This window comes from Gavia stellata, unplaced genomic scaffold (genome assembly GCF_030936135.1).
Source record: "Gavia stellata isolate bGavSte3 unplaced genomic scaffold, bGavSte3.hap2 HAP2_SCAFFOLD_164, whole genome shotgun sequence".
Lineage (NCBI taxonomy): Eukaryota > Metazoa > Chordata > Aves > Gaviiformes > Gaviidae > Gavia > Gavia stellata.
The window spans coordinates 20757-44268 of NW_026776631.1; the positions used below are offsets into that span (position 1 = coordinate 20757).

General features: G+C 59.4%; 1 protein-coding gene across 1 annotated transcript; it reads right to left on the reverse strand.

The window, feature by feature from the left end:
• Nucleotides 1-4444: 4444 nt before the first annotated feature.
• On the reverse strand, nucleotides 4445-22902 carry LOC132321169 (maestro heat-like repeat-containing protein family member 2B). The gene is made up of 34 exons (XM_059834751.1): nucleotides 22899-22902; nucleotides 21951-22090; nucleotides 21130-21252; nucleotides 20436-20601; nucleotides 19935-20033; nucleotides 19293-19444; nucleotides 18760-18903; nucleotides 17875-17944; nucleotides 17650-17763; nucleotides 17098-17171; nucleotides 16637-16756; nucleotides 15504-15611; nucleotides 15149-15308; nucleotides 14723-14763; nucleotides 14315-14456; nucleotides 13678-13730; nucleotides 13131-13238; nucleotides 12805-12924; nucleotides 12497-12619; nucleotides 11508-11669; nucleotides 10945-11067; nucleotides 10561-10628; nucleotides 10063-10198; nucleotides 9862-9957; nucleotides 9299-9403; nucleotides 8950-9073; nucleotides 7897-7997; nucleotides 7314-7466; nucleotides 6613-6758; nucleotides 6203-6365; nucleotides 5711-5907; nucleotides 4958-5095; nucleotides 4655-4766; nucleotides 4445-4499 (listed from the first exon to the last, which is right to left on the reverse strand). The coding sequence occupies exons 1-34, from the start codon at nucleotides 22900-22902 to the stop codon at nucleotides 4461-4463; spliced, it is 3924 nt and encodes a 1307-aa protein (XP_059690734.1). The 3' UTR covers nucleotides 4445-4460.
• Nucleotides 22903-23512: the final 610 nt, after the last annotated feature.

Consider the following 23512-nt stretch of genomic DNA (forward strand, 5'->3'; position numbering starts at 1 on the left):
TGAGTCTGGCCCTCAGAGATACTCCTGTTAGCTCAGAAGTACCTGAGGAAATCCAGAACCAGGTATATCCAGGGGTATGGGCCTCAGAAATACCAGGAAAAGCGAAAAATGCCTCCCCAGTAATGGTCAGGCTCAAATCAGGGGCGCGGCCTGTAAGAATTAAGCAATATCCCCTCAGAACTGAAAGTAGGGAAGGAATCCGACCAGTAATCAACCGATTATCAAATAGAGTAAGAACAGAGGAGGGGATAGAGGGTCTTCAGTGGCTGCAGTTTTGATCAGTTTTCTTCCCAGGGGCGCTGGTGCTTTGTGGGCAGAAAACTCTCCCTGGAAGTCCTCCTCCTGAAAGGTCTGTTATGCACTGTACCTCCCACCTAATTTTTGATCTTTCTTTAATAAACCTTTTTTGTTGTTGTTGTTTGGGGTGTTTCCCCCCTCTCCAGGACGTGATATGCCTCTGGTTTGGAGAAAAGCAAGTAAAAGAGCAGAAGCTGGGACAGGACTAGGTAAGTCGGAGGAGTGGTAGAATATCATGGGCAAAAGCGCATTTGGATTTTGGTCTGCTCCGAAATTTTCGTACTGGCCTTCCAACTCGCTTGTTACTAATGTGGAGGTGATTGTGAATGAAGAGAGGAGGGGAGAGACAAAGGAGTGGAGGGAGTGAGGAAGGGCTCAGGGGATTTGCAACACCTCGTGCTGCATTAATCCATTCAGCAGGAGATCCTCCCCACTGCTCCCGGAGCTGTAATGTGCCGCTCCTCTAGTGTCAGAAGGGGTGACTTGCCAGTGACACTGGAGCTGTCACTCCTCGCCCCTGACTTCATAATTCCCTTGGAAGCCAGGGCTACAGCCTCTCTCTTAAGAACGTGTGTTAGAGGTGCGAGTGCACAGGGACAGCAACGTGAACGGCGGGCAGTGCGAACAGGCAACGTCTCAGTCCATGGACAGGGAACTTGTTATTCCTGTCTTCTGGTGACGGGATGTCGTGGGCTTTAGCATCTTGCAGAAGGTTGTTCTTGAGAGGATGAGAAACAGGGAAGTGCTCGTCCGTCTTCCTAAGGTGCGGCATTGGGGAGGCACAGTTGGGCTCCCAGCGTGTGGGAGAATCTGCTTTCATACTAATTAGTTAGTATGTATTAAAATGAATTTGTCCTATCCTGCCCATGTAAAACCAATGTGGGGCTGGTCCCCGTGTGGAGCTGCTCCAGGCAATGCTGAGGCAGCCTAGTGACTTCATCCCCAAGGCTTTTCCTTATTTACCTTTTTGGTTCAGACTTCCCACCTTGTTTCCTGAAGTTTAAGACCCATCCCGAAGACCGTGTTGCCGTAACTGTGGTTTGAAGAATACCCAGTGTTCTTGCAAGTGGTTGCAGAAATTGCTGAAGTGATGTCCAGCTTCCTCATTCAGGGCTGTTCTGGATGGAGTAGAAGGGGTGGAAAATTATGATTCCTGTCCTGGAGTTTTCCTGGGGAAGGTTTCCCAAACCCCACATGTTAAGGTTGAAAATTTTCACGGTGGAAATTAATTTACAAATAATCTGGTTCTCCTGAAATCAGAGCGCTCTGTGTTATGCCTCAGTTTTGATGTTTTTCAACGTTGGTGAGTCACTACAACGTTAAAGACATATTTTGGTTTGTGGCACACTTGCTTCCCTCTCAGGCTTTCCCCTCCTGACCCCAGGCTGTACTTTCCTCCCTGTTACCACCTGCGTGAGGGTCCCTGCGGCAGTGTCCGAGGGAAAGGCTGTGCAGGTTTGTGTGATGCAAGTCCTGCGGCTGGCCTGGCCCACAGCGGTGGGTCTGAGCCAAAAGTCTATTTTTCATAAGGCGATGGAGGTGATTTGGGAAAAAAACTCCACTTTTTCATGAGACTTGATATGAAATTTTTCAAGGTGTTTCAGGAAAGGAAGTAATTTGAGTTGGAGCTACTGTGTCAAGTATTTCTGATTGGTGAAAGTCTAATGATTTTCTCGCAAATACAAAACTTTCCCACAAAAAGCTTAAGCTTTGCAGAATATAAAATCTCTGTCAGGAAGATCTTACCGGTTGGTAATCTGCTCCCGCGCTGTGCATATACACCCTCATAGCACAGATCGGTTTATTCTATCATTCTGCATCTGCTCGTTGAGCGTTACAATCTCTGTCCAAGAGTAATTGAGCGTGCATTTGCAAGATAAGCGTAAGTGACAGTATCACATTTGTGACAGCAAATAACCCTGTCTTGGCCCTATTGCTGGGAGATGGGCCTGTTTGCAGGGAGATGTAATTTGAGATGGCAGACACCCTGCTTCAGAACAGGAGTGGTGCATGGTGGAAATGGAGGCAAGCTTTGTTTACTTCTTCATTTCTAAGCCCTGCAGCTGAGTTCCTACCTTAGAGATGGCAATTCCGGTCGCAGCAACAATGCGGCACAAGGTTCTTGTTCTGGAGGTGCAGCGAGGTCAGTAAGGGACCCAGCCGAGGAGCCTGTCCGGCCGTCTGGGCCATCTTTCCCCAGCTGACGGCAGGGTCGTGGCCTTTGACAGATGTGGAGTTGTTGTCGTTGGCAATCAATACCTCCCCTGCTCAAAGTGTGAGCAGCAGCCAGCCTGCCTCTGTTACGATCTCAGGTGGAGCGGGTCTTTGCAGCTGAGCGGCCGTGCTGTAAATGCAGCTCTACCTCCTGCCCGGTCTGTCTGGCCATGTTCTGGTCTGGGGCAGGAGCCTCAGTTCACATCTGGGGGGTTTGGGCAGCTGGGTGCAGGCTTTCTGTCCTGGCTTTGGGTGAGACGTGCTGTGCCGTCGGTTTCAGCCACTCTGTTTTAGTGTCTTGGAGGCTGCACCCCCACGAGCCAGCCCCGTTCAAGAGCAAACGTGTGCAGGTCCATGCATCTGGACTCTGCTCTCCTCGCGTGTCCTCTTGCAGTGTGGAGGAAGGTTACTTTAATAAAGTGAGAAGCCTCTTCCATGGCTTAGTCTGCTCCTCTCTGGTTACACCCAGGGATGATCTCCAGGGACTCCACTCTGCAGGGACCTCTCTCCCCATGTCTCTGGCTTCTTGGTCCTTTGCTTTCTTTCAGGAGATGCAGCTGAACCAAGGCGTCTGGTCCGTGCGAGCGGCAAGTCAGGGGGAAATAGGAGTTACCGGCAGGGCTGAGAAGCTCTGTGGGGTTGGGAGGAGGCTCAGACCGTTTGAGGGCAGCGCAAAGCCCGATGTGCAGGGAGCCAGGGCTCACACGTGCCTCAGACTGACCTGCAGCAGTGGGGCAGGACATGGGTCCCTCTGAGCCCCCCTCATACAAATGCCTGCTGCTGGAGAAGGTCCAGCTCAGTCGCTTGCCCCGTGCCTGGCACACTCACCTCCCAGGACTACCAGAGCCCTCAGCACAGCTGGTGCCCAGGGAAACCCCCAGCACCTCGGCCCTTGCTGGTGCCCCCTCCACAGCAGGACCCTCCCCAGGCCTGGTGTTCCACCCAGTCAGGGGCTTGACTCCCTCTTCCAGCTCCAGCCCCACCTCTGTCAAGGAACGTGACTGTGCAAGGCAGGAGCACATGTTTGAGCAATCTTTGCAGGGTCTTCAGTTAGGAACACAGGGATGGTGGGACCCCCGGGACAGGGGACCAGAGGCTTACATGGGCTCACAGCGGGGCCAGGGTGCCCAGCAGCCTGAGGGATGAAACTGCATCTCTGCTGGTGGGCTCCCTGTGTGGAGCTGCCCCTGCCCCACACAGATGTGCCCAGGCCCGCCGGGGCTGGGGACCAGCACCAGTGGGGCCTGTGTTGGTGGGCAGGGGTCCGATGGGCCAGCCAGAGCCCTCTGCTACACTCTGTCCCTCTGCTCAGCCCCTGAGCCATAGCTGACCCTTTAAGATCCCCCGACATTCCCTACTTGTCCCCCAGTGCCACCCTTCTGCCCCCTGACCACACCCCTCTAAACTGCTGTGCCTCCCTTGGTTCTCCCCACCCATCCTCCAGTGCCCCCTACTCCCCCCAGTGCCCCCCTTTTCCCCTGATACCCCCCCACTCTGTCCCTGGGCAAGTGCTGGGGGGGGGCCCAGCATGGCAGGACACCGGGGAGGGCAAAGCCTGCTGTGGTGGTATGGTCAGGGCTCTCCTGGGCTGTTCCCTGCGCCAGCCCTTGCTGGTGCCAGAGGTGGTCGTGCCGTGGTGGGAGGGGTGGCAAGGGGATCCCCATGGGCAGTGGGAGGCAAGGCCCCAGGACCCCATGGGGAGACCCCTGCTCTGGGGTCTGTCCCGGCATGACTGCGCTGTGCCCAGCCCACGAAGATCCGGGAGGGGCCATGCAGCTGGCAGCCCCCAGCCTCGGTGTCACCCACATGTGGTCCCGCCAAGCACAAGGGTGCCATCGGGGGAAAAAAGATACACTGCCCTTTAGGCATCTTGTGCTGAGCTTTATTTAATTAACTCCTTGGTGCTGGCTGGGGACAGGTATCGTGGAGAGACTCCTCTAGCGCCTGCTTCACTCGTGGGTCCTTGTTGTGCTGCAGTCCCAAGAGAGCTGGAAGGACACAGGCAGTGCTGTGGGGACCTGGTCCTGGCCAGGCGCTCCCCTGTCTGCTCCGCTCCAGGGATCTTCCCACAAAAACAGACGTCCCAAGGAGCCGGATCTCACTAAAACCCTCTGAACCCTTCCTTCCCCACCCCCTGCCTTACCTCAGCAAAGAAGGCTGTAGCTGTCACCCGCAGCTTAACTGAGCAGGAATCCAGCCATGGGAAGAGGGTCTGCTTCAGACAGGGTGATAGAAGCCCAGCATGGACCAGGACGCTGCGCAAGGGAGCACAAGCGAGGGACACACAGTTACCCAGGAAGGCCAGGTTGCCAAAATTCATGTACACCAATGCAGATACTATTCTTCAGCTCAGGACGGCTTCCCAGGCATGCTGGAAGGGTCCTGCAGGCATTTCCCTGGGCACAGCCCCGCAGGAGGCAGCCACGTGCATCCCTGGGGCTCTTACCTGGTCAGGAGACGCACCCCATCAGAATGGGTCAGGGGGTCTTCAAGGAGAGCCCACGCTGCCCGATTCATGAGCAGCCGCATCCACTTCTCTGCCATGCATTTGCCTAGCACCAACTCTAAAGCCATAAGGAAAACCCTGGCAAAAGAAACAAAACACAAACCCAGTCAAAACACAGTCAAACAAAACAAGAAAAAAATCAAAACAGCAGCAGCACCACAAAACCAAAGAAAGATCAAATCACTGCAGTTTAGGGGAAGATTTCTCTGTAGCAGAGCTAAATACCCCGGGAATGATGCTTCGTAGACTGCAGCTAACGACACTGGCATTTTCATCATGCCCCAAACCCACTGAAGCAGAAGAAACTCCACGCCCCTGGACTGACTCCATGCTAGAGAACCAAGGCAACACCTAATACCTCTTCCCACCAGCATTTTGTGAAGAATGATGCCATTGCCCGCAAGAGTCACGCTCCCCCCCGGTGGGGGTCCGCTGAGGGAGTGCAAAGCTATCGTGCATGCAAGGGTATGCAGAAGGCAAGATGACAGCCGTCCACAGCACGAGCTGCCTCAGACCTTCCTGCCTGGGAGCTGGAGTTTCCCCATGAAGGAGCAGAAGTAAACCCAACCACGACGAGCAGTTTGCTCATCTAGGAAGCGGGGCAGGCAAAGCCCTCCCTCAACCCCACAAAGGCACGTGCCTTGGCGAGGGGAACCGAAGCCAGCCCCTCCATCTGCCCCTTCGGCTCCTTACCTGCACGGCTTCTCCTCAAGCACCTGGCCCTTGAGGAACAGTTGTCTTCCGCCTTCTCCCAGGGGGGAAAGCAGCCGCTCCTCGCCCAGGGTTTCGCTGGCCCACCTCAGGAGGCTGGGAAGGAGGTGGGGAAGCAGCTGCCTGAGCTCCTCCGTGCTCCTCAGGGCAAGCACCACTTCGGAGATGGCACGGGTGATCTGCAGAGAACCGTGACCAAGAAGCCCCTCTTCAGGCAAGGCCTTTTCCCACCAGCCTGGTTCCCCTGCCTGCCTGGGGCAGGGGGGTTACTGTCCGCAATTGTCACTTCTGCGACAGCCTTGTGGCTCAGGAGCACAACACTGTCCCAGCTCCCCACACTGCTTGAGGCCGGCCCAGCACAGCGCCCTGGGAGTCTCCAGGGGCATCTGCAAAGGGCACCTGACTCCCCCTTTTCCAAGCAGGAGTTACAAAGCAGATGCAAAGCTACAGAAACGTGTCTGCCATTGAACGTACCATCAAAGTCTCCAGAGCAGTCTCATGGTTGTGCCACTCACAAGCGGAGGAGTTGGTCCCCAGGCAGTTGTTTCGTGCTCTGTTTAGTTTCTCCACTAAGCACCTCAGGACCTGAATCCCAATGGTGCTTCTCCCCAGGCTCCTCCACAGCTCCACCGTGTCACTGCAAGGGAACAGATGTTCACCCCTGAGCCCGTATCTTCGCAGTCCTGCAGTGCCCTCAAACCTTCTCCTCCTCTGCAATGGGGCTTACAACGCCCCAGTCACGGCAGAGACACAAGCACACAGTCTTGCAACACTCAAGACAGCTCCGGCAGAAAAAAGACCTGCTTCTTAACTGGGCCACCCCAGTGCATGCAAGCTGTGGGGTCTCTGTTTGACTACAGTGGGGAAGTGGCTGGTGCACGTACCTGTCCATGGGCAGACCTTTCCGGAGGAGACTGCTGATGACGGGCTCCTGGTGAAAGTGGGCGAGGAGAAACACGGCCCAGAGCAGGAAGGGCCTGTGGGTGCTCTGCCGCATGTAGGTGCAAAGGGTCTTCAGGATTTTTGGCACCTGAATGGAAATGGAGGAGAAAGAAGGGCTCGGTGCATCCTTTACCCCCTCCTGCGGGGCCCAGACACAGTCATTCAGCACAGGACCAGTGCCTGCTCCCGTGACACAGGGTCCAGACCTAGCTTGAAACCTCACCCCTTCCACCCTGCCTGGCCCTGGCTCACGTCTGGAGCTGGGTGTGCTCTTGGCAACTGCGCACACGTACGCACACATGCACGTGCTCACACGCACAGACTCAGTCACTGCATGTGCCTGGGCCCAACCGTACGAGCAGCTGCGTGCCCTTGTGCACACAGAGGACACGGGCACGTTTCACACCCAACGCTTGAAGAACTCTCCCCACATGTGTGTAGCGATGCAAGAGCAAAACCAAACACGCTCTTTGAGACCCTGAAGTCGCCTTGCAGGGCCTCTGCAAGGGCACCTGACTCCTTCAGCAGCCCCTTGGCTCGACACACAGGTGGCATTTCTTGAGCCTGTGCCAACTGCACAGGGTGTCGTTAAACAGCCAACAGGAGCAAAGACAAAGTCAAATGGGAAAAAGGTCGCCTTTACCTCCTGGACTATTTCTTTCCTGCATTCCACCAGGAAGATGAACACCCACTTCCATAGTGGCTTCACACACGTGGGTGTGACGTGCAGCAAGCTGGGCAGGACCGCAGTCAGAAAGTCCGTAGCCTGCGCTGGAGGGATGCACTTGCAAACAGCCTGGAGAGAAGTCAGGAACAAGAGAGACCACGTCACAGCTCTGCTCCAGCAATTCAGAATGGAAAGGAAACTTGACAGAACTGTTAGTTCGGCAGTCGTGCAGGGGGCAATCACTTTTTCCTCCTGCTATGCATACAGTGCTGTTTACATCTGATGCAGCTACCCGATTGGGAAGTGTCGCCCCCCATGTTGTTTGCTTATTATGTACCAAATTTGTATTCTGACAAGAGCAATCACACACGCACACATATACGGTATCTGCTCCAGCATGCCTGAAGGACAGTCTTGTCTCAGAGCCTCCTGCTACTTGCTAACAACAGCCATCCTGGACAGCTTGCTCTGGAGACAGCGAGGGACGCTGGAGGGGAGCAGGGAGATGTGCAGGAGCCCAGGAGCTGGGCCCCCACCCCGCTCTTTTGGGGCCAGTTACCTTTGCTATTTTGGCGCAGGTCTGCACGGTGTCTGGGCTGTTCAGCTCCTCACCAAGGCACCTGATCTCATCTGCCTGAGGCACCACCTCCATGGTCCTGGCTGGAACAAACACCAGAAGAAAAGGGGAGTCACGCCCACAGAAAGGCAACCTCTGGCCCTAGATACTGCTAAAGGAGAACCCAGGGGGTGGCAGTGAAAGCCACAGGGAAACCCAGGGCCCTCCTGAACTCGGTGCAGCAGGATTTCCCGAGCCCGATAAATGGCTGACAAATCCCGGGCTGGAAAGAGCCCTCTTCCTCCTTGAACCATTTGTTGGGGCTTCAGGGTTTCAGCAGCTACTGGCCTCTGATCCCAGCAGCTGTGTCCCCTGTTCCCACACAGGCCACCATCGTCTCTGGGAGGCAGGAAACCTCCCCGTGACTGCCTCAGCACAGGCAGACCCTGCTGCCTGAAGAGGAAACGGTTCAAACACAACCCTTTGCGGCACTCCCCGGGCCTGCAGTTCAGATCCCTCTTCCCTGCCCAGTTTGCTCTGGGCAGCAAATTGGTTTCCTCTCTTGTGCTCAGCAGGAGAGTTCTTCCCTGGCGGCGATGAGTTTGGATAGTTTGCCTGGGGAGCTGCCTGTCTCTCCAGGCTCAAGGCAGGGAGCAAGGGGGAAGGCACCCTCTGGAATGTCAGGGGCCTCATCCGAGCGAGTTGTCTGACCACCCTCTGTCTCTCCTGGAACGTGGAGGGGGGCAGACATGGAGGGGGACAGTCCCCAGCATTGGTGGCAATGTCCTGCTCTCAGACAGCAGTGGGGGATGGCCCTGACCAACCGCACACATGCGCTGCGGAGGTGGGACTCAGCGACCCTCTCCCAGGGATCCTTCCTGACATGTCCAGGGAGGCAGAGGGCTAACAGGGTGGGGGCACAAAACCAGCCAAGCACGTTGCCTCCCGCTTCCCTCCTGGGGACAGGGCCTGGCCCTGCAGGATCCCAGTGGTGCCAGGCCAGGAAGGGAGGGAGGATCAGGCTGAGCAAGGCTGGGAAGCGCCCACTCTCCTTACCTTGCATTTGGAGAAGGTAGCCAAGGCAGACCCATGCCCTCTGGCGGGACGTGGCCAGGCAGTCGCTGGTCAGAGTCGCCAGCAATCCCACCAGGGAGCCGAACCGCTTGCAAGGACGTCCTCTCTGCAGGGCAGAGCAGCAGGAAAAGGGTCGCAGGCAGCCCCAGCACCCGCTCGCCTCTATCGCCCATCCTGCTCCCTGAGCAGCGACCGGGCAGAGGGGCAGGCAGAAGGGCTGCCCCGTAATCCCTGGAGCCCCAAAACCCAGCACCCAGTTGGGCAGGGCTCCCTTCTGGGGCCATGAATGGTGGGAAAAGGGCGCCAGGGCACGCGGGGGGGCTCTACTCACCATGAGCTCGAATCGCTCCTTGCAAGCTCCCAGCACGTGGGTGCAAACCTGCAGGGCTCTCTCCCGCTCCCATTCTTTGGCTGAGGTGAGCCAGCCCTTCAGGACCTGAGGCAGGGTGCATCTCTCTCACAACAGGCATCTTTCTCTCCCGGAGATCCCTCTCCAACTCCCTCCTTCTCTGGCCCCTTCCCAGTGCCCCACCGAGCACTGGCACTGCTGCCTCCACTGCCTCGCTCCCTCCAGCCGCCTCTGCCCTGAGCCTGCTGTTGCTACCCTGCCAGCATCTCCCCACTCCAGCCTTCCTCCAGGCTGCTCTCAGCCAGCTCAGGGCTGGCTCTGGGCTTTCCCTCCAACAGGGCCCACTGCTCTGCCTGGCCTGACGCTGCAGTGGCCGGGCGCTCCCGTCCCCCAGCTCAGCCCCTGGCCCCGGCCAGACGCACAGCCTCAGAGTGAGGAGCCAAAGCCCCACTTTCCCGTAGCAAAGGTATCCAACTCCTAACACCCTCTAAGGCCTCCAGTCTCTGCCCCTGCAACACTTTCCCTCTTGCCGCACGGCTACTCACATGGACCACGTCATCAAAGCAGGCAGAGGTCACCTCTGCCTCCAGAAAGGTTTCTAGGAGATGGCCCAGATCTTCCACACATCTCCTGTGCAGGAGCTGAAAGCAGGAAAGCAGAGCTGAGGTTCTGCATCATGGGGGCTGCCGGGGCGCACTGAGGTGGGATCCTGACCCAGGGGTGGGCAGGCACTGGCCAGCGGGTACCTGCATGTTCACAGCTGCCCTCACTGTCTTCCTGCCCTTTTTCATCTGCTCCTTGGAAGGACAGGACAAGACAGTCTGGCAGCACACTGCCAGCAGCTTGTGATTTTCCTCCCGCCTCAGAGGTGGCCTCAGCTTGCTGGCCAGAGGAAAAAGGAAGAGAAAACACAAAGGAGATTTACTGTCTCCAGAGTGGCTCAAACCACATCTGGGTTCCTCCTAATCGAGGGCCCCAAATCCAACACACCCCCGCCCACGCCAGCAAGCACTGCCTTCAGCGCCAGCAATTCCTGCCTCCTCCCAGGCAGCAGGCAAACCCCTGCCCCCAGGTTAAGGAACCCCGGGGGCTCCCTTCCTGTGGGAGACACCCGACATGGGGGACACCCTCCCACTCCACAGCCCCAGCAGCTCCCGGCCCCATGCTCAAGGCCACTGGGGCTGCCCCAGCCAGCTGGGATGGGGCACACTGGGAGTCCCCACAGCCCGGGGAACAGATCTCACCTCAACTCCTCCAGGGCCTGGAACACTCCATACACCAGGGAGTCCCAGGGCTCCCCCTTGATCCAGTCCTGCAAGTCCCAGAGAGAGAAGCACAGAGTTGGCAGGGGCACAGGACGGCCCTCCCGCCTCCCCTGGGGACACGTTCTGCTGCCAGGCCTGGGCAGACACTGCCCCGTCACCCCCACGCATCCCCAAAGGCACCGCAGGAGGGCCCCTGCTCCCCAACCACAGCCACCCAGCACCAGCACTCAAGAGCCCCACCAGCTCCGGACACAGCTCCAGGAGCTCACGTGAAGCCCAGAGACCATCGTGCCTCTGGGGTAAGGAGTCCGATGGCACAGCCCAAAACTCCCCCGTGCGACCGCCCCGGCTACAGGCACTCACCAGCAAGGTCCACGTTGCCTCCTGCTTTAAGGACAGCTCAAAGCTGCCGCAGTTGCCCACAGCCTGGATGGCACAGCTGACCTCGGTGATGCTCTGCACCAGGGCGAGCTTGAGCTGCAAGTCCTGAGGCCAAAGAGAGCAAAGCACCCCTTCAACTCTTTGAAGGGCTGAGAGGTGGAAGAAGAGCATGGGCAGGGGAAACCCATGGGGGGCTGGATCTGGACGTTGAGGACAAACCCTTCCTTGGGAGATCTTTAGAAAGGGACCGTCCACCTCAGTGCACCCCAGCCCCAAGGGCTGGAGCTGGGACACCCAGGCATCCCTGCCCTGGGTGCCCCATGCTCCTACCCTCTGTTTAGCACCCCTTCAACTCTTTGAAGGGCTGAGAGGTGGAAGAAGAGCATGGGCAGGGGAAACCCATGGGGGGCTGGATCTGGATGTTGAGGACAAACCCTTCCTTGGGAGATCTTTAGAAAGGGACCGTCCACCTCAGTGCACCCCAGCCCCAAGGGCTGGAGCTGGGACACCCAGGCATCCCTGCCCTGTGTGCCCCATGCTCCTACCCTCTGTTTAGCTCTGGAGAGCCGCAGGATGTTGCCCACGATTTCTTTATCCACGCGGGTGAGCAGCTGCTCCTTGGGGGCACGCAGTGCAATGCCGCTGTAGGTGCGCATCAGAGCAGCACGAATGGCCTGGGCGCTCTCCATCTTCTGCCACTGCTGGACCTGTGTCAACAGAGATGCCCTGAGAGGTCAGCCCCGGGACTCTGGCAGGCTCCTGCGGCAGGCCCTGCCCTGCACCCTCACCAGCTCCTTGTTTCCCTGGGCACCTCCCAGCAGCTCCCCAAGCCACTCCTCGAGCTGCGAGTTCCAAGGCCAGAAGTTGTTCCCATCCCACAGCTTGGGATCTCGCATGGGGATGGGGATGAGGTGCAGCCAGCATCGCACACACTGCTGGCTCTTTTACCACTGATTTGAGAGGTCGAGGAGCTGCCTGGAACCTTTCTGTGGAAAGGTATCTGACATAGCCTGTCACGGTCCTGCGCAGACACGCAGCCCGTGCTCGTCAGGGGTGCAGATGAGCCCACTCTGCTCACCTCCCCAGGCCAGGCTGCACCGCTCTCTCTGTAGGGCCCTGCCCTGCCCTGAAAGGCTTCCCCACAGCCCCCAGGGGGGGAGCAGAGCCAGCGAGACTTCACCAGGCTCCTGCTCTTGGCCCTCAGCTTTGGGGAAGGGTCAGAGTGTCACACCGTGCCCACCCCCTTGTCGCCAGCTCCTGCTGAAGTTAAGTCAGGGGCAAGGTGGCTGCAAGCAAGCAACCGCTGCAGCTGCCCCAGCTGGGTGGCTCTGATCCACCCGGTGTCAAACCCCCTCCTCTCCAAAGACACCTCAGGGGCCCCAATGTCAGGACGTCCCCTCTGAAACAGAGGTCTTGGCTAGCTCTTACACGAATGCTTATCTCAAGGCAGCTGCCACAACTTGGCTGCTGCAGGTGTAGAAGTGAAAGAAGGCCAAAAAAGGAAAGCCAAACAGGGAAACCCTGGCTCCTTTACCTTCCAGCCCATGGAAGTCTGATAAAACCAGCCTCTGGTGAAAGCGGTGGAGAACATGTTCACCGTGTCCAAGACCAGATGGAAGTGGCTCTCAGCCGTGTGGGACACAACAGAAATCATTCCCTGCAACCACAGAGAAACAGGGAGTTGGCTCCAGCCCAGGCACTCGGCCATGGCCAGCAACAACGGCCAGGCAGGACATTGCGGCAAGGGGGAAATGGCAGCATGGAGGAAATCGAGGTCTGGAGCAGCCCTGCCTCTCCCCCAGGAACAGGCAGGGGATGCGCAGGACATGAACATCACCTCACCTGGGCTTCAGACAGCTGCACAGGGTTTGTCTCCTGCAGGAACCTCAGCACCTGCCCTTGGACGTGTCTGAGATCCTGACAAGCTGCCAGCACTGTCCCAAGGGCCTTGTACAGGAAAAGCTGCAAGAGAAGAGGCCACGTCCGAGATGTGGTCACGGCCCGACCTGTCAGGAAAGGTCTGGCCCCAGACAGACCCGACCACCCCTGGTGGTAGCCAGCCACTGGAGTAGCCCAGGGAGGCGCATTTTGGGGGCAAAAGAAGGGGAAGCAATGAAAACCGCCTGCGTGGGCAGAGCCCCAGCCCTGGCGCGGGGCAGGAGACACACCTTCTCCCAGGAGCCAGGGGCAGAGCTGCCCAGCTGCTGGCTCAGCTCCTGGCTCAGGCCCATGGTCCAGGCCCTGTCCTCGATGGGCTCCAGTGACGCTCGCAGGAACTGTGGGGAACAGAGAGGAAGCGAGTGTTCCCCTGCCCTTGGCCAGGATGCTTTCTATGCTCGCATGTCCCGGGACACTGCTGGGGGGAGCTACTGGGAACGGCAGACTCTTCCCCTGCCCCACCCAGCCCTCTTTTCACCAGCCTCCCTCTTCCCCTAACACCTCAGGCGAGACCCTCCCGGCATGCCAGACATAGAGGAGGAGGCAGTGCTAAGGCGTGTGCCACAGCGATAGAGGGCATTAGCCATCAGCCGTGGCACGTGCGCAGACAGCAGCTCCTCTGAGCGGGCAGGCACCTACTGCGGGGGGAGGCACAGGGCACTCAGGAGGTGCCCCCAACTCCTGCTGCCTACACAGGCAGCCCCGAGCTTCCTCCCACAACTTTGTCTGTTCCCTCTTCTCCCCCTCTATTTGTGACACCCCCCAAGGATGCTGTACCTTGAGCACACGATGCTCCCACTCTGCAGAGTCCAGGGACCTCTTGGTTTTCCCTAGAAAGCAAGAGGAAGCAAAAGCCGTCGCTGCTATTTAAGCTCACACCAAAGACGAGCCCTGTGGTCTCCTCTGCGGTCAGACCTCCCAACATTCCCAGGCCATCAGGCTAGAAAGGGCCTACAAGCACCTACACCAAAGCCCTTGTGAGGCCAAAGACACAGGAGGGATCCCAGGAACATTTGTCAGGGCCACTGATTTGCAGCTCTTCTCCCAGGCTATTGCCAAGGACAGCTGCTGCAAACCTGGCCTGGCCTGGCAACTTGGTTCTCCAAAGCCAGGGGCTGCACCCCCTCCAGGAGCACCAGTCCTGTCCCTCCCCCAAACACCATCCCGGTCAGGACATGGGGGTGCCGCCAAGACCTGCCCTCCAAAAGGACATCAACAGCCCCATCCATCCCCTGGGCCAAATCGACACTGGGGGACGGCTGCCCCCAGCCTCAGCTTTGGCTCCCTGGAAGGGGAAAGGCTGCAGAGCAAGTGCTGGGGAACTGGGGACAATTCTCCTCCGTCACGCTGGGAAGCTGCATTTTCCTGACCCCCTTCCCTCCCCCCAGCCTCTCCCTCCCCACCCGCACTTTACCTTCCAAGTACTGCAGCAGGAGGGGGATCTCGGTAGTCCACACCACCCCCAAGGCTCGGTGTATCCTGCCATGCAGGGCCTGCAGCAGCTGCAAGGCAGCGACTGCACGTTCGCCGCTCTTGTGAGGAGCTGCTGCCACCACCTAGGCGAGGGCAGGAGAGAAGGGTCACTCCTGCCACCAGAGCTGCAGTTTTTCCCGGGAGGGAGGGAGGGAGCTCGATGCCGCTCCTGCACCCGGGGTGCTGCTAGCCCCAAGAAAGGAGTGGGATACCGGACAGGCCCAGGCAGTCTCAGGCACACTGCCTCCTCCTTGGGGGATCCCGGCACGGGCCTCAACAGCATCTCTGCCCTGGGCTCCCCCACCACCCCTGGCCAGAAAAGCTCTTTCCCCTGGGCCCCACTACTCACCAGCAGTCGAGCCAGCAGGGCCTGGGGAGCCGGCAGCCGGGCTGTGGGGAGGAAGAAAGGCTAGGTGAGCCAACAAGCCCCCTCCGTGCCCTGCCCATCGCGCCTCCGATGCCCCGCACAGGGCTGAGGGCTGAGAGCAGCTGTGCTGCCACGGCGCTGACCCGGGAGAAATCCCCAGGGCTGCCCAGCACGGGACGAAGGCAGCTCCAGCATGGCCAGGAACAAGCCCCGGCTCGCCAGGAGAGTGCTGCGAGCAGGAGAGGCAGGCCTCTGCGCTGGGCAAGGGGCAATGCAGGGCAGAGCCCCTCGTGCCCAGCAGCAGAGCCTGGCTCCGCCCTTTGGTTCTCCCAGGCTTCTGCTGAGGGCTGGCAGGGTGCATGTAGACACAGACTGGCCAAGCCCCTGGCTGAACCCATTAGCTTCTACCTCGCTCCTGGGAGTCCACGGCGTCAGGCTCCTCCTCGTCTTCTTCACACCCTGCGCTCTCCCGTCTCTCAACTAGGGCTCGGAGACAGCGGGAGAGCGGGATCAGCATGCCGCTGTACTGGGCTGGCACTACGTACTGCAGCAACCTCGGCCACAGGAGCTGCAGAGAAGAACCAGGCAATTCACCACATCAGCATTTCTATTCAGCTCGAAGACAAAAGTGACAGTCTGCGTTTCCCTGAGCCTTGTGTGCTTCAGCACATGTCAGGGAAGAGGTTCACAGCATGGGGAAGCATGAAGAAAAATGTCCTGAAGGCAAGAAGTGGCCACAGCAGCAGGGCACAGGGTGACTTACTTTGGTCATCCCTCTCAGAGAGACGTCCAGCGAGCCCAGGATGTCCACACACAGGGCTCGAAGAGCTCCTTCCTCCGGTGTTACCCAGGCAAAAAGGCCTCCTGCCACCTGTAAGACAGAGTTGGCAAAACCCCTGTTACTCTCAGCTCCCGACCGACAAGGCTCAGGCATGGCCTCACCAGTGCTCCTGCGCCAACCTCCCAGGAGCACTGACCTCCAGAAGGAGGACAAGAATGGCCAGACCCAGCTCGGGAACCACTTCCCAGACCCTGGGAAGGACTAGGAAGCCTGGGAGCAGAAAGAGACACTGCTTGTCTGCACGGTCCCCCAGGGCCCAAATGCTGCTGTCGTGCCATGGTGAGGAACGTGCCCTTCAGCAGGGCTGTGCTCGATGCCAGCCCTGGCAGCAGCACGCCCAGCCCGACAGATGTGGAGGAGAAGCTGGCTCTTTCCTTTGCCCTGCTCCCAAAGCAGAGCCTCCCCGAGCCCTGGAGCAAAGCAACACCCACAGATCCCCTGGTTGGAGGGAGGCTCTAGCCAGAGGGAAGATCCTCAGCAAGTCAGCAAAAGGCTCAGCCATGCCCATCCTTCATCTCCTGGGCACCCAGCTGGAAACACTCACCAAAGGGACTGCCAGACGGCCTGTCCCCTTGCCAGAAGGGATGCGGGTCCCCAGACTGCTATTGGATGGGCAGGGCATGCTTTGGAGGGCCAGAGTATGAGAACACCACAGAAAGATCCTCTAGCCAGGCCCATCTGGCTGCAGTGGCTGCGTTTTGCTGATTTTCTGTGAGCACTTAAGGATGGAGGATGTCCTGTCCCTAGAAGACCCCTCCCTTTGCAAGGCAGCTTTGCTGAAGGTATCTGTGGGCACAGCTCAGCCTGTGGGGTGCGCAGGCAGCCCCACAGTCCCAGGTGGCACGCCCGGGTGCAAACCCTCATCATTCACTGACGTCTCCACCAACATCAGCACACACACACACGAGGAACAGCCATTTGCAGGTCATTCCAATGGCAGCGCCGGCGCTGATGGCCCTGCAGCGTGGAGCTCTCCATGCTCAAGGATGCCTGCAGAAGCTCTCAGCACAGGCCAGGCACTGCTGGAAGCCCCAGGTGTCCCACTCTGCCCTTACCAGTCTGCCTGAGGTCCGGCTGAACTCGCTGAAGATGTGCCCCACCACATCCCATGCCCAGCAGCTCTGGGAGCCGGAGCTGAGCAGCTCCCGGATGAACTCCAGAACTGCCCTCCGCACCTGCCAGGGGAGAGCGTGGTTACGGTCCTCCTGTTCAAAACCCAAAGGGAAACCACCTTTGCTTGGGGGCAGCCTTTGTGGCTCGCGGAGAGATGACAAGCGCATGGCAGAAGCTTTCGCTCCGGCCATCAGGGCTGGGCTTTAGCACCAGGCTGGACGGGCATTTGCCCCACAGAGCACAGCGACCTCCCTGCTCCACTCTGCCAGCTCTCCCCGGGGAGGAGCCATCACCCACTGCCTGGGCAATGCGCCGGCACCTCCCCAGGCACCCCAGCTCTGCCCTGAGGGAAAGGCTTCCTCTGCCTCCCCTGGTGGCACTGTCCCTTCCCAAACCAGCTCACCTGGGCACTGGGGTCGTTGCACACTGACCCCATGGCCTCCATCACCTGGGGCAGCTTCTCTCTCACTGCAGGTGCTGGAAGAGATATGGAGAGGTGTGCATTGAGGTAGAGCCCCAATGGCAGAAGCTTCCAAGTTTTTCGCACACCAACGGGACAGAAAAGCGGGGCCTGACTCTGACTTCACAGGAGGCAGCAGTGTAGCCAGAGGGACTCCATTTCTAGAGGCACAGCTGTTTTATAGGGACTGAAAGCTATGGTAATATGGTAACACAGAGCACGTGAGAAATGACTTGGGTACAAGCAGCTCCTGTGCACCAGCCCACCCGCCCACCCACCAGCCTGCCCGTGTTACTGAGCTTGGAGCATCATCCCTGGTGTGCACCATTTCTAACTGCTGGAGGAGAGCTCGAGCCCTGTCGCAGGGCGTCAGCTCGGCTGGGGGACCCGCTCTTTGCAGCTCCTTTTGGGTGCAGGTGCACCGCTTTCAGCCCGTTCCTGCTCTCAGCCCAGCAGCCCCAACCCCTGCCTTCTGTCCCTGCCCATGGCACTGACCGTCAGAGTGGGCCAGCGCTCCCAGCAGGCCCAGGGCTGCCACGCGACCGGCCTTGCTCCCACCGCTCTCCGGGGAGTGCAGAAACATGCCCGTCTCCTCAGGGCATATTCGTGCTGCAGGGAAGAAATCGCATTCTGCACTAGCAGGCAGCTGCCTCTGACTGCCGAGGACAGGGAGAGAGCCGCCACAGCACGACGGGGGATCGCCCAGTCTCCTCTCCTTACCCTGCAGCGCGATGCAGCGGGGAAGTTCTGCCTTAGGGGCCAGGCCAGGCTCTTTGGTCACGTCAGGGAGCTGTGGGAACAAGGTCTGTTTTAAAGAAATCTGCATCAGCATTGAGGGGGACTGAAAAGAAAGGGTGCTCTCTGCCCTCCTCTCCCAGAGTCCTGCTGCGACTTGGCTGAGAGGGAAATCACTGTGGGAACAGGGCTGCCCCTCAGGCCCATTCCGAACAGCCAGGATCAGGCCTCCTGCAGCCTTAAGGAACCTACGTGGCACCTGTCTCACAAATCCTGGCGTGTTCCTGGCCTGCAGGAAGGTCTGTGAGACAACGGGGGAGGAAGAGGAGGCTAAAGCTACTTAAAGGCACTTGGGAAGGGAGAAATCCAGCACATCTGGGAGAAGGGGAGTCCCTAACAGCAGCTCCCAGGGAAAACCACAAACCCTCCTGGATGGGGCTTCTTGTTTGCCCTCCCCTCAGAGCAGCATCGGCAGGGTCTCTTTCCTCTGAACAGAGCCCGCTGTTGACAACTCCGTTTCCCGGCACTTCCCACTCATCAGACCTCAGCCCTCACTGGACGGGACTGGACACAGCCCTGGGCATTAGGGCAAAGCTCTTCCCACACACAGAGCCCTACAGAGATGGCAATGCCTCCCTTCCTGAGAAGACAAGCCCCGGGGACTCTTGCCTCCCTTCTGGCCCCTCCCCGCATTTCTCTTTTCTTGCCCAAAGAGTGCGGGGAAGTCTCAGGCCTCCTCTGCTCTCCCCCTCCCTGTTCCTTCTCTAAGGCCTTCCCAGCTCCTCCTGGCACCCCACAGCTCCCCAGTGCCTCGTGGCACTCGCGCAGACCCACCCCAGCAGCCACGCCGGGCCCTGCGCAACACCTCACCTTGTTGACCCGGGAGGTGTCTCGGACCTCCTGAGATTGGTGCAGCAGCCAGAGGAGCTGCTCCCAGGCATGCTCGCGGTGCTGCTCCTCACGCAGCAGGACCTCCATCATGGCAGCCACCGCCCTGAGCACAGCCTGCTTGTCCTGAAGAGGGAAGGGAGAGGCTCTGCTTGGAGGGCTGAAGGTCTGCCTAGCACTCAGCATCGCCTGCACACCAGTCTGCCCTTCCCACTGGGAGGGGTTTCCCTTTCCCTTCTGCCCTGCAGCAGAAGGGCTCACTCCAGAGGAGAGAGAGCAGTTCCCCACGCTCGCACCCCAGCCCTCCCTGCAGAAAGGCCCCAGGACTCAGCTGCTTCCTGCCAGAGAGCCTCCAGCCCCAGGCACAGTGACAGCAGGCTCCCGGCCTGGGATGCTTTCTCATTCAGACTGCTCCCTCCCCTCACCCCTCTGCTCGCACCCCACCAGCCACAGACAGACCCACCAACGTGGACATCCCTGCTGTGGCCCCAGGCGTGGAAAGCAGCACTTCTTACCTCTTCTTCCTCGCAGCCCAGCCAATTTACCAGCGCGTAACGGAAGACTGGGTAAATGTCTTCACAGAGCTGCGCTTCCACATTGCGAGGGAAGGGGCATTGCTCCTGGCTGCCGAAGTATGTATTGACCCCTTTTGACCATTGCTCCAGAACTGCACCAGGAGAAAGGGAAGGGCAGCACGTGAGAGTCTGCAGCAGGGACGGTACCTTGCACCCTCACCCAAGCCTGCTCTAAGGATGGTCCCAGGCTCGGCAGGGCTCAGCCCAGGACCAGATCTGCATCTGAGGCCAAGCTGTGCCCTTGAGGTGTCTGGTTTCAAACACCCCACTGTTTCTCTCCTCCTCCCCATCCTTTTCCTCCTCAATGGCCTGTTCCCCTCCAGTATTTCCCAGGGGAAACAGGGGAACAGAAGCCATGGGAAGGGACCCAGGAGTTCCCCTGTGCAGCACCGTCACGTCCTACCCACAGAAACCTCCGGGGCTTCTCCCGCTCCTTCTGCACACTCACAGAGGTTTGGGATCGCCAAGGCCTGACCTCACTGTGGGCTGACACCTGCCATGTTCCCTCTGAGATCACATGGAGGCATCAACGGCCACCCCAGCCCCTGACCCTGGGACCCCAGCTAAGGAGGGGACACTCACCACTGCAGACGGCGCGCAGGATCCGGCCACTCCCCACCCGGCTCAGCATGGCACGCAGGGCAAGCAGCGTCATTCCCACGAAGGGGATGCACCGCAGGGCTGCAGAGAAGGCAGGGACAGAGGGACCGAGAGGGTCAGTGAGAGACACGGGAGACCGGGGTCGATCCCTGGCAAGGCTGGGGCTGCTGGGCCATGTGGGACATGCCAGAGGGTGTGGGGAGGGCTGCCTTCCCCAAGGGGGACACAGGAAAGCCCTTTAGGGAAATGGGGAGGACAGTGCGGGGCAGAGACCCTGCGGGTTTGTCTCCAGTGGGTTCCCACCCTCCAGGAACCAGGACTGGGCTAGTAAGGCAGAGCTGCCGGCCAGCCCTGGCACAGAGCAAGGAGGCATGGCGACTTCATAGCCCCCCAGTTCAACACAGAGCCTTCAGGAAGGGGGAGGGTGCTTTCTCCCCGTTATCACAGACCCCTACCCAAACCAAGAGGCCCAGGGTGCCGTACCGTAGCTGCGGGCCATTTTGCCCAAGGTGAGGAGCACGATCTCATCAGGGACCTTCCCCATGGCCTTCAGGTGGCTCTGGAGCTCAGACATCACAAAGTGGAAGCGGGAGCGGGCCAGAGCCACCAGGACGTCGCTAGCAGCCATCTTCACATCATCTGTCACACCCTGAAAAAGTGCCACAAGTTAAACACTCCCGAGAAAAAGGCTGAGGCACTCGGACAGGCTGAACACCCCTGCCTCACCTGCAAGACCCCACGGGGCAGTTTGCTCAGGCCGGGCGCCTGCTGCCTCTTGTACCCTGGGGTAGGCGAGCAGCTCCCCGGTGAGACGAGGGAGGCTTTTCCCTAGCACAGCCCTGTGCTGCTGCCTTCTCTCCCTCTCTGCAGAGATGCCAGGAACAAACTGTCACAGACTCAAGGACCCCCTGGGGCCTCTCCACGGGGCTGCTGGGCTCCCAGGGCTGTTCCTCAAGTGAGCTTGAACCCAGCTCTCACTCAGTTAGAAACAGCCCCGCGTCCACCTCTCTGCACTACTCTCTGCATCTCCTCTTCAAATTCCCTATAAGGAGGAGTCCCCTTCGGACCTCCACTGGGTCTGAATAGTTGAGGAACATCTCTGTGCTGCTCTGGATTTCCCCAAAAACCAGGGCCAGAGGCAGGCTGCTTTGGCGGCCTTGAAAGAGAACAAGCTCACCTGGGCTGCTCGCATGTCACTGGACACCTCTGCTATCAGGCGGTTCACGACACCGCTCTGCAAACTGCCATCGTCTCCTTGCAAGAAGCTCTCCAGCTCCCGGTATGTCTCCACTCGGTCACCCTGGGGACAGACCACACATAGGAGTGATGGGACTTGCTTTGCCCTCGTTGCCAGGGACCCACGAGAGAGACCTACTGCCCCCCAAATCATCTCTCTGCCATGGGCACGAGGTACGAGCTGCAGGCATCGGTCAGGACAGCCATGGGGAACGGCAAGATCTTCCACGGCACCTCTAACACTACCAGAGAGCCAGACAGGGAGGTTGATTCCACCAGGGTAAAAGGCCATGCGGGAGCCTAGGAAGTCGTTCCTGAGGATGGGGGATGGTGGAGGTCAGACGGACAGTGCCAGGCGAGGAAGGGGAAGATGTGGGAATGAGACCAGTCCCTGAGGAGGGGGAGCCATGAACTCCCTGCACCTTGGGGCACAGTGTCGCTCCCCTCGCACAGGCAGGAGCCCAGGCGCTGGGACAGTTCTGGAACCAAAGCTAAGGTGGGGCCTTGAGCACTTGGGCAAAGGTGCTGGAGAGATGCTGGGATTTATGCCAGAGGCTTTGCCTTGTCCAGGAGAGCACTGCAAGCTCCCAGGGAAAGGAGAGAGGGAGCAGTGGCATTAGTCCAGCTGGAGCAGCAGGATCGGCGCTTGGGGACGAAGCGCCTGCAGGAGGGCAGAGGTGCCATCACGCGAGATCCCCCTCTGCCACGGCACCTGGGGAAGTCAAGGGCTTGGAGGGGAGCCCTCGAGCCCCCTTGTCTCACCTCATGGTCTTGCAGCCGCTTTAGCAGAGAAGCCCCACTAGCCACAAAGGTAGTAACGGCTTTAGGGACAGCCTTCTTTGCCCTGCCTCCATCCTCAGGATGTGCAGGTCTGGACTCAGAACCAAAGCACGGGCAGAGAGCTGGAAGAAAAGAAAGAAATCGTTTTGCTGGCTGCAGGGCTTTGCACCAGGGAGGGGGGAGGATCTTCCCAGCCCCTCCCAGCACTAACAGCCCGTGCTGGGCTGTACTGGCAAGAGGGCAGTCACTGGGACAAGGGAAGGGAGTCTTCCCCTCACTGCGGCACTGGGAAGACCGCACTGGGAATACCACACTGGGGGACTGGATCCATTCTGGGCTCCCAGTGACAGAATGGCAGCAATGCGCTAGAGCGAGTCCAGCACGGGGGCCCCGAGCTGGGCGGGACATGGACATGGGACCCTGCAAGGAGGCGCTGGGAGGGCTGGGGCTGGGCAGCCCCGACAAGAGTTGGCCGGGCCAGGTCGTCTTTGAGCAGTCCCCAGATGCCCCACGGAGGGCAGGGAGAGGATGGAGCCAGAGCCCTCTCGGAGGTGCCTGGCAGCAGGATGAGAGGTGACGGCGACGCAGGCCCCAGCAGGCAGCAGCCCCCAGCCCCCCACCACCGCCTCACCTCTGAGTGCTCTCATCCTCCTCAGGGCAGCAGGATCCCCCAGATGGATGCACTGCTCTCTCTGGGTCCTCCTCCTGCGAACGCCATGAGAAACTGGGGCAGCACCAGCCCCTTGGGAAGATATAGAGCCTGGCCATTGTGACACCCGTGCGGGGCGCGGCGCCTCACAGAGGGCTGCTGTGACACAGGGACACGTGCTGGGGACACGCCGCGGGGCGGGGACCAGACACGCAGCACCCTGCGGATCCCCACAGGCCCCGAAATGCAGGATTTCCCCATTCTCCATCACTTGAACTCACTCATGGTCCTCAAACAGTTCTAGCAAGGACCTTCTCCCGAGAGCCCTTCCCAGCCCCGTCCCCGATCCACGTCCCCCTCCAGGGACCCGAGGCCACCGGAGCAGTTTGTGCCACCGCTCACAGCCGCACGGCGTTACTCAGCCATCTGGAAAGCCTCGCTGGCACCCAGGGCCTGAGAGCATCAGGCCACAAGCCTCCAGTAAACACACACGGCAAAGTTTCTCCCCATTTTCCCATTTTCAGCCCAGAACATCAGCACTGATGGGGGGCCCCAGCCCAGCCTGTCTGGGCCCTCGGGGCACAGCTGCTCCTGGCCCATCCCGCCCTGCGGGCCGTGCTGGGCCTTCTCAGGGGAAGGCGCGGGCCCTCGCCCTGAGGCCTCGCAGCACGAACAGGCGGAAGGTGCCCAGCCCAGCCCCGGTCGGGCGCCCTCCTGCTCCCTCCCTCAGTGCCAGTGTCACCGAAATCGGGAATGAAACCCCTTCACACTGGTCTATTAAAGAGCAGGCATTACTGCATTCGGCACCGGGTGCGTGGGGGATCTCTCCAGCCAGCATGCACCCCGGGCTGAAATCATGACAGGGATTTAAAACAGGTGACAAAGTTAGTTACGC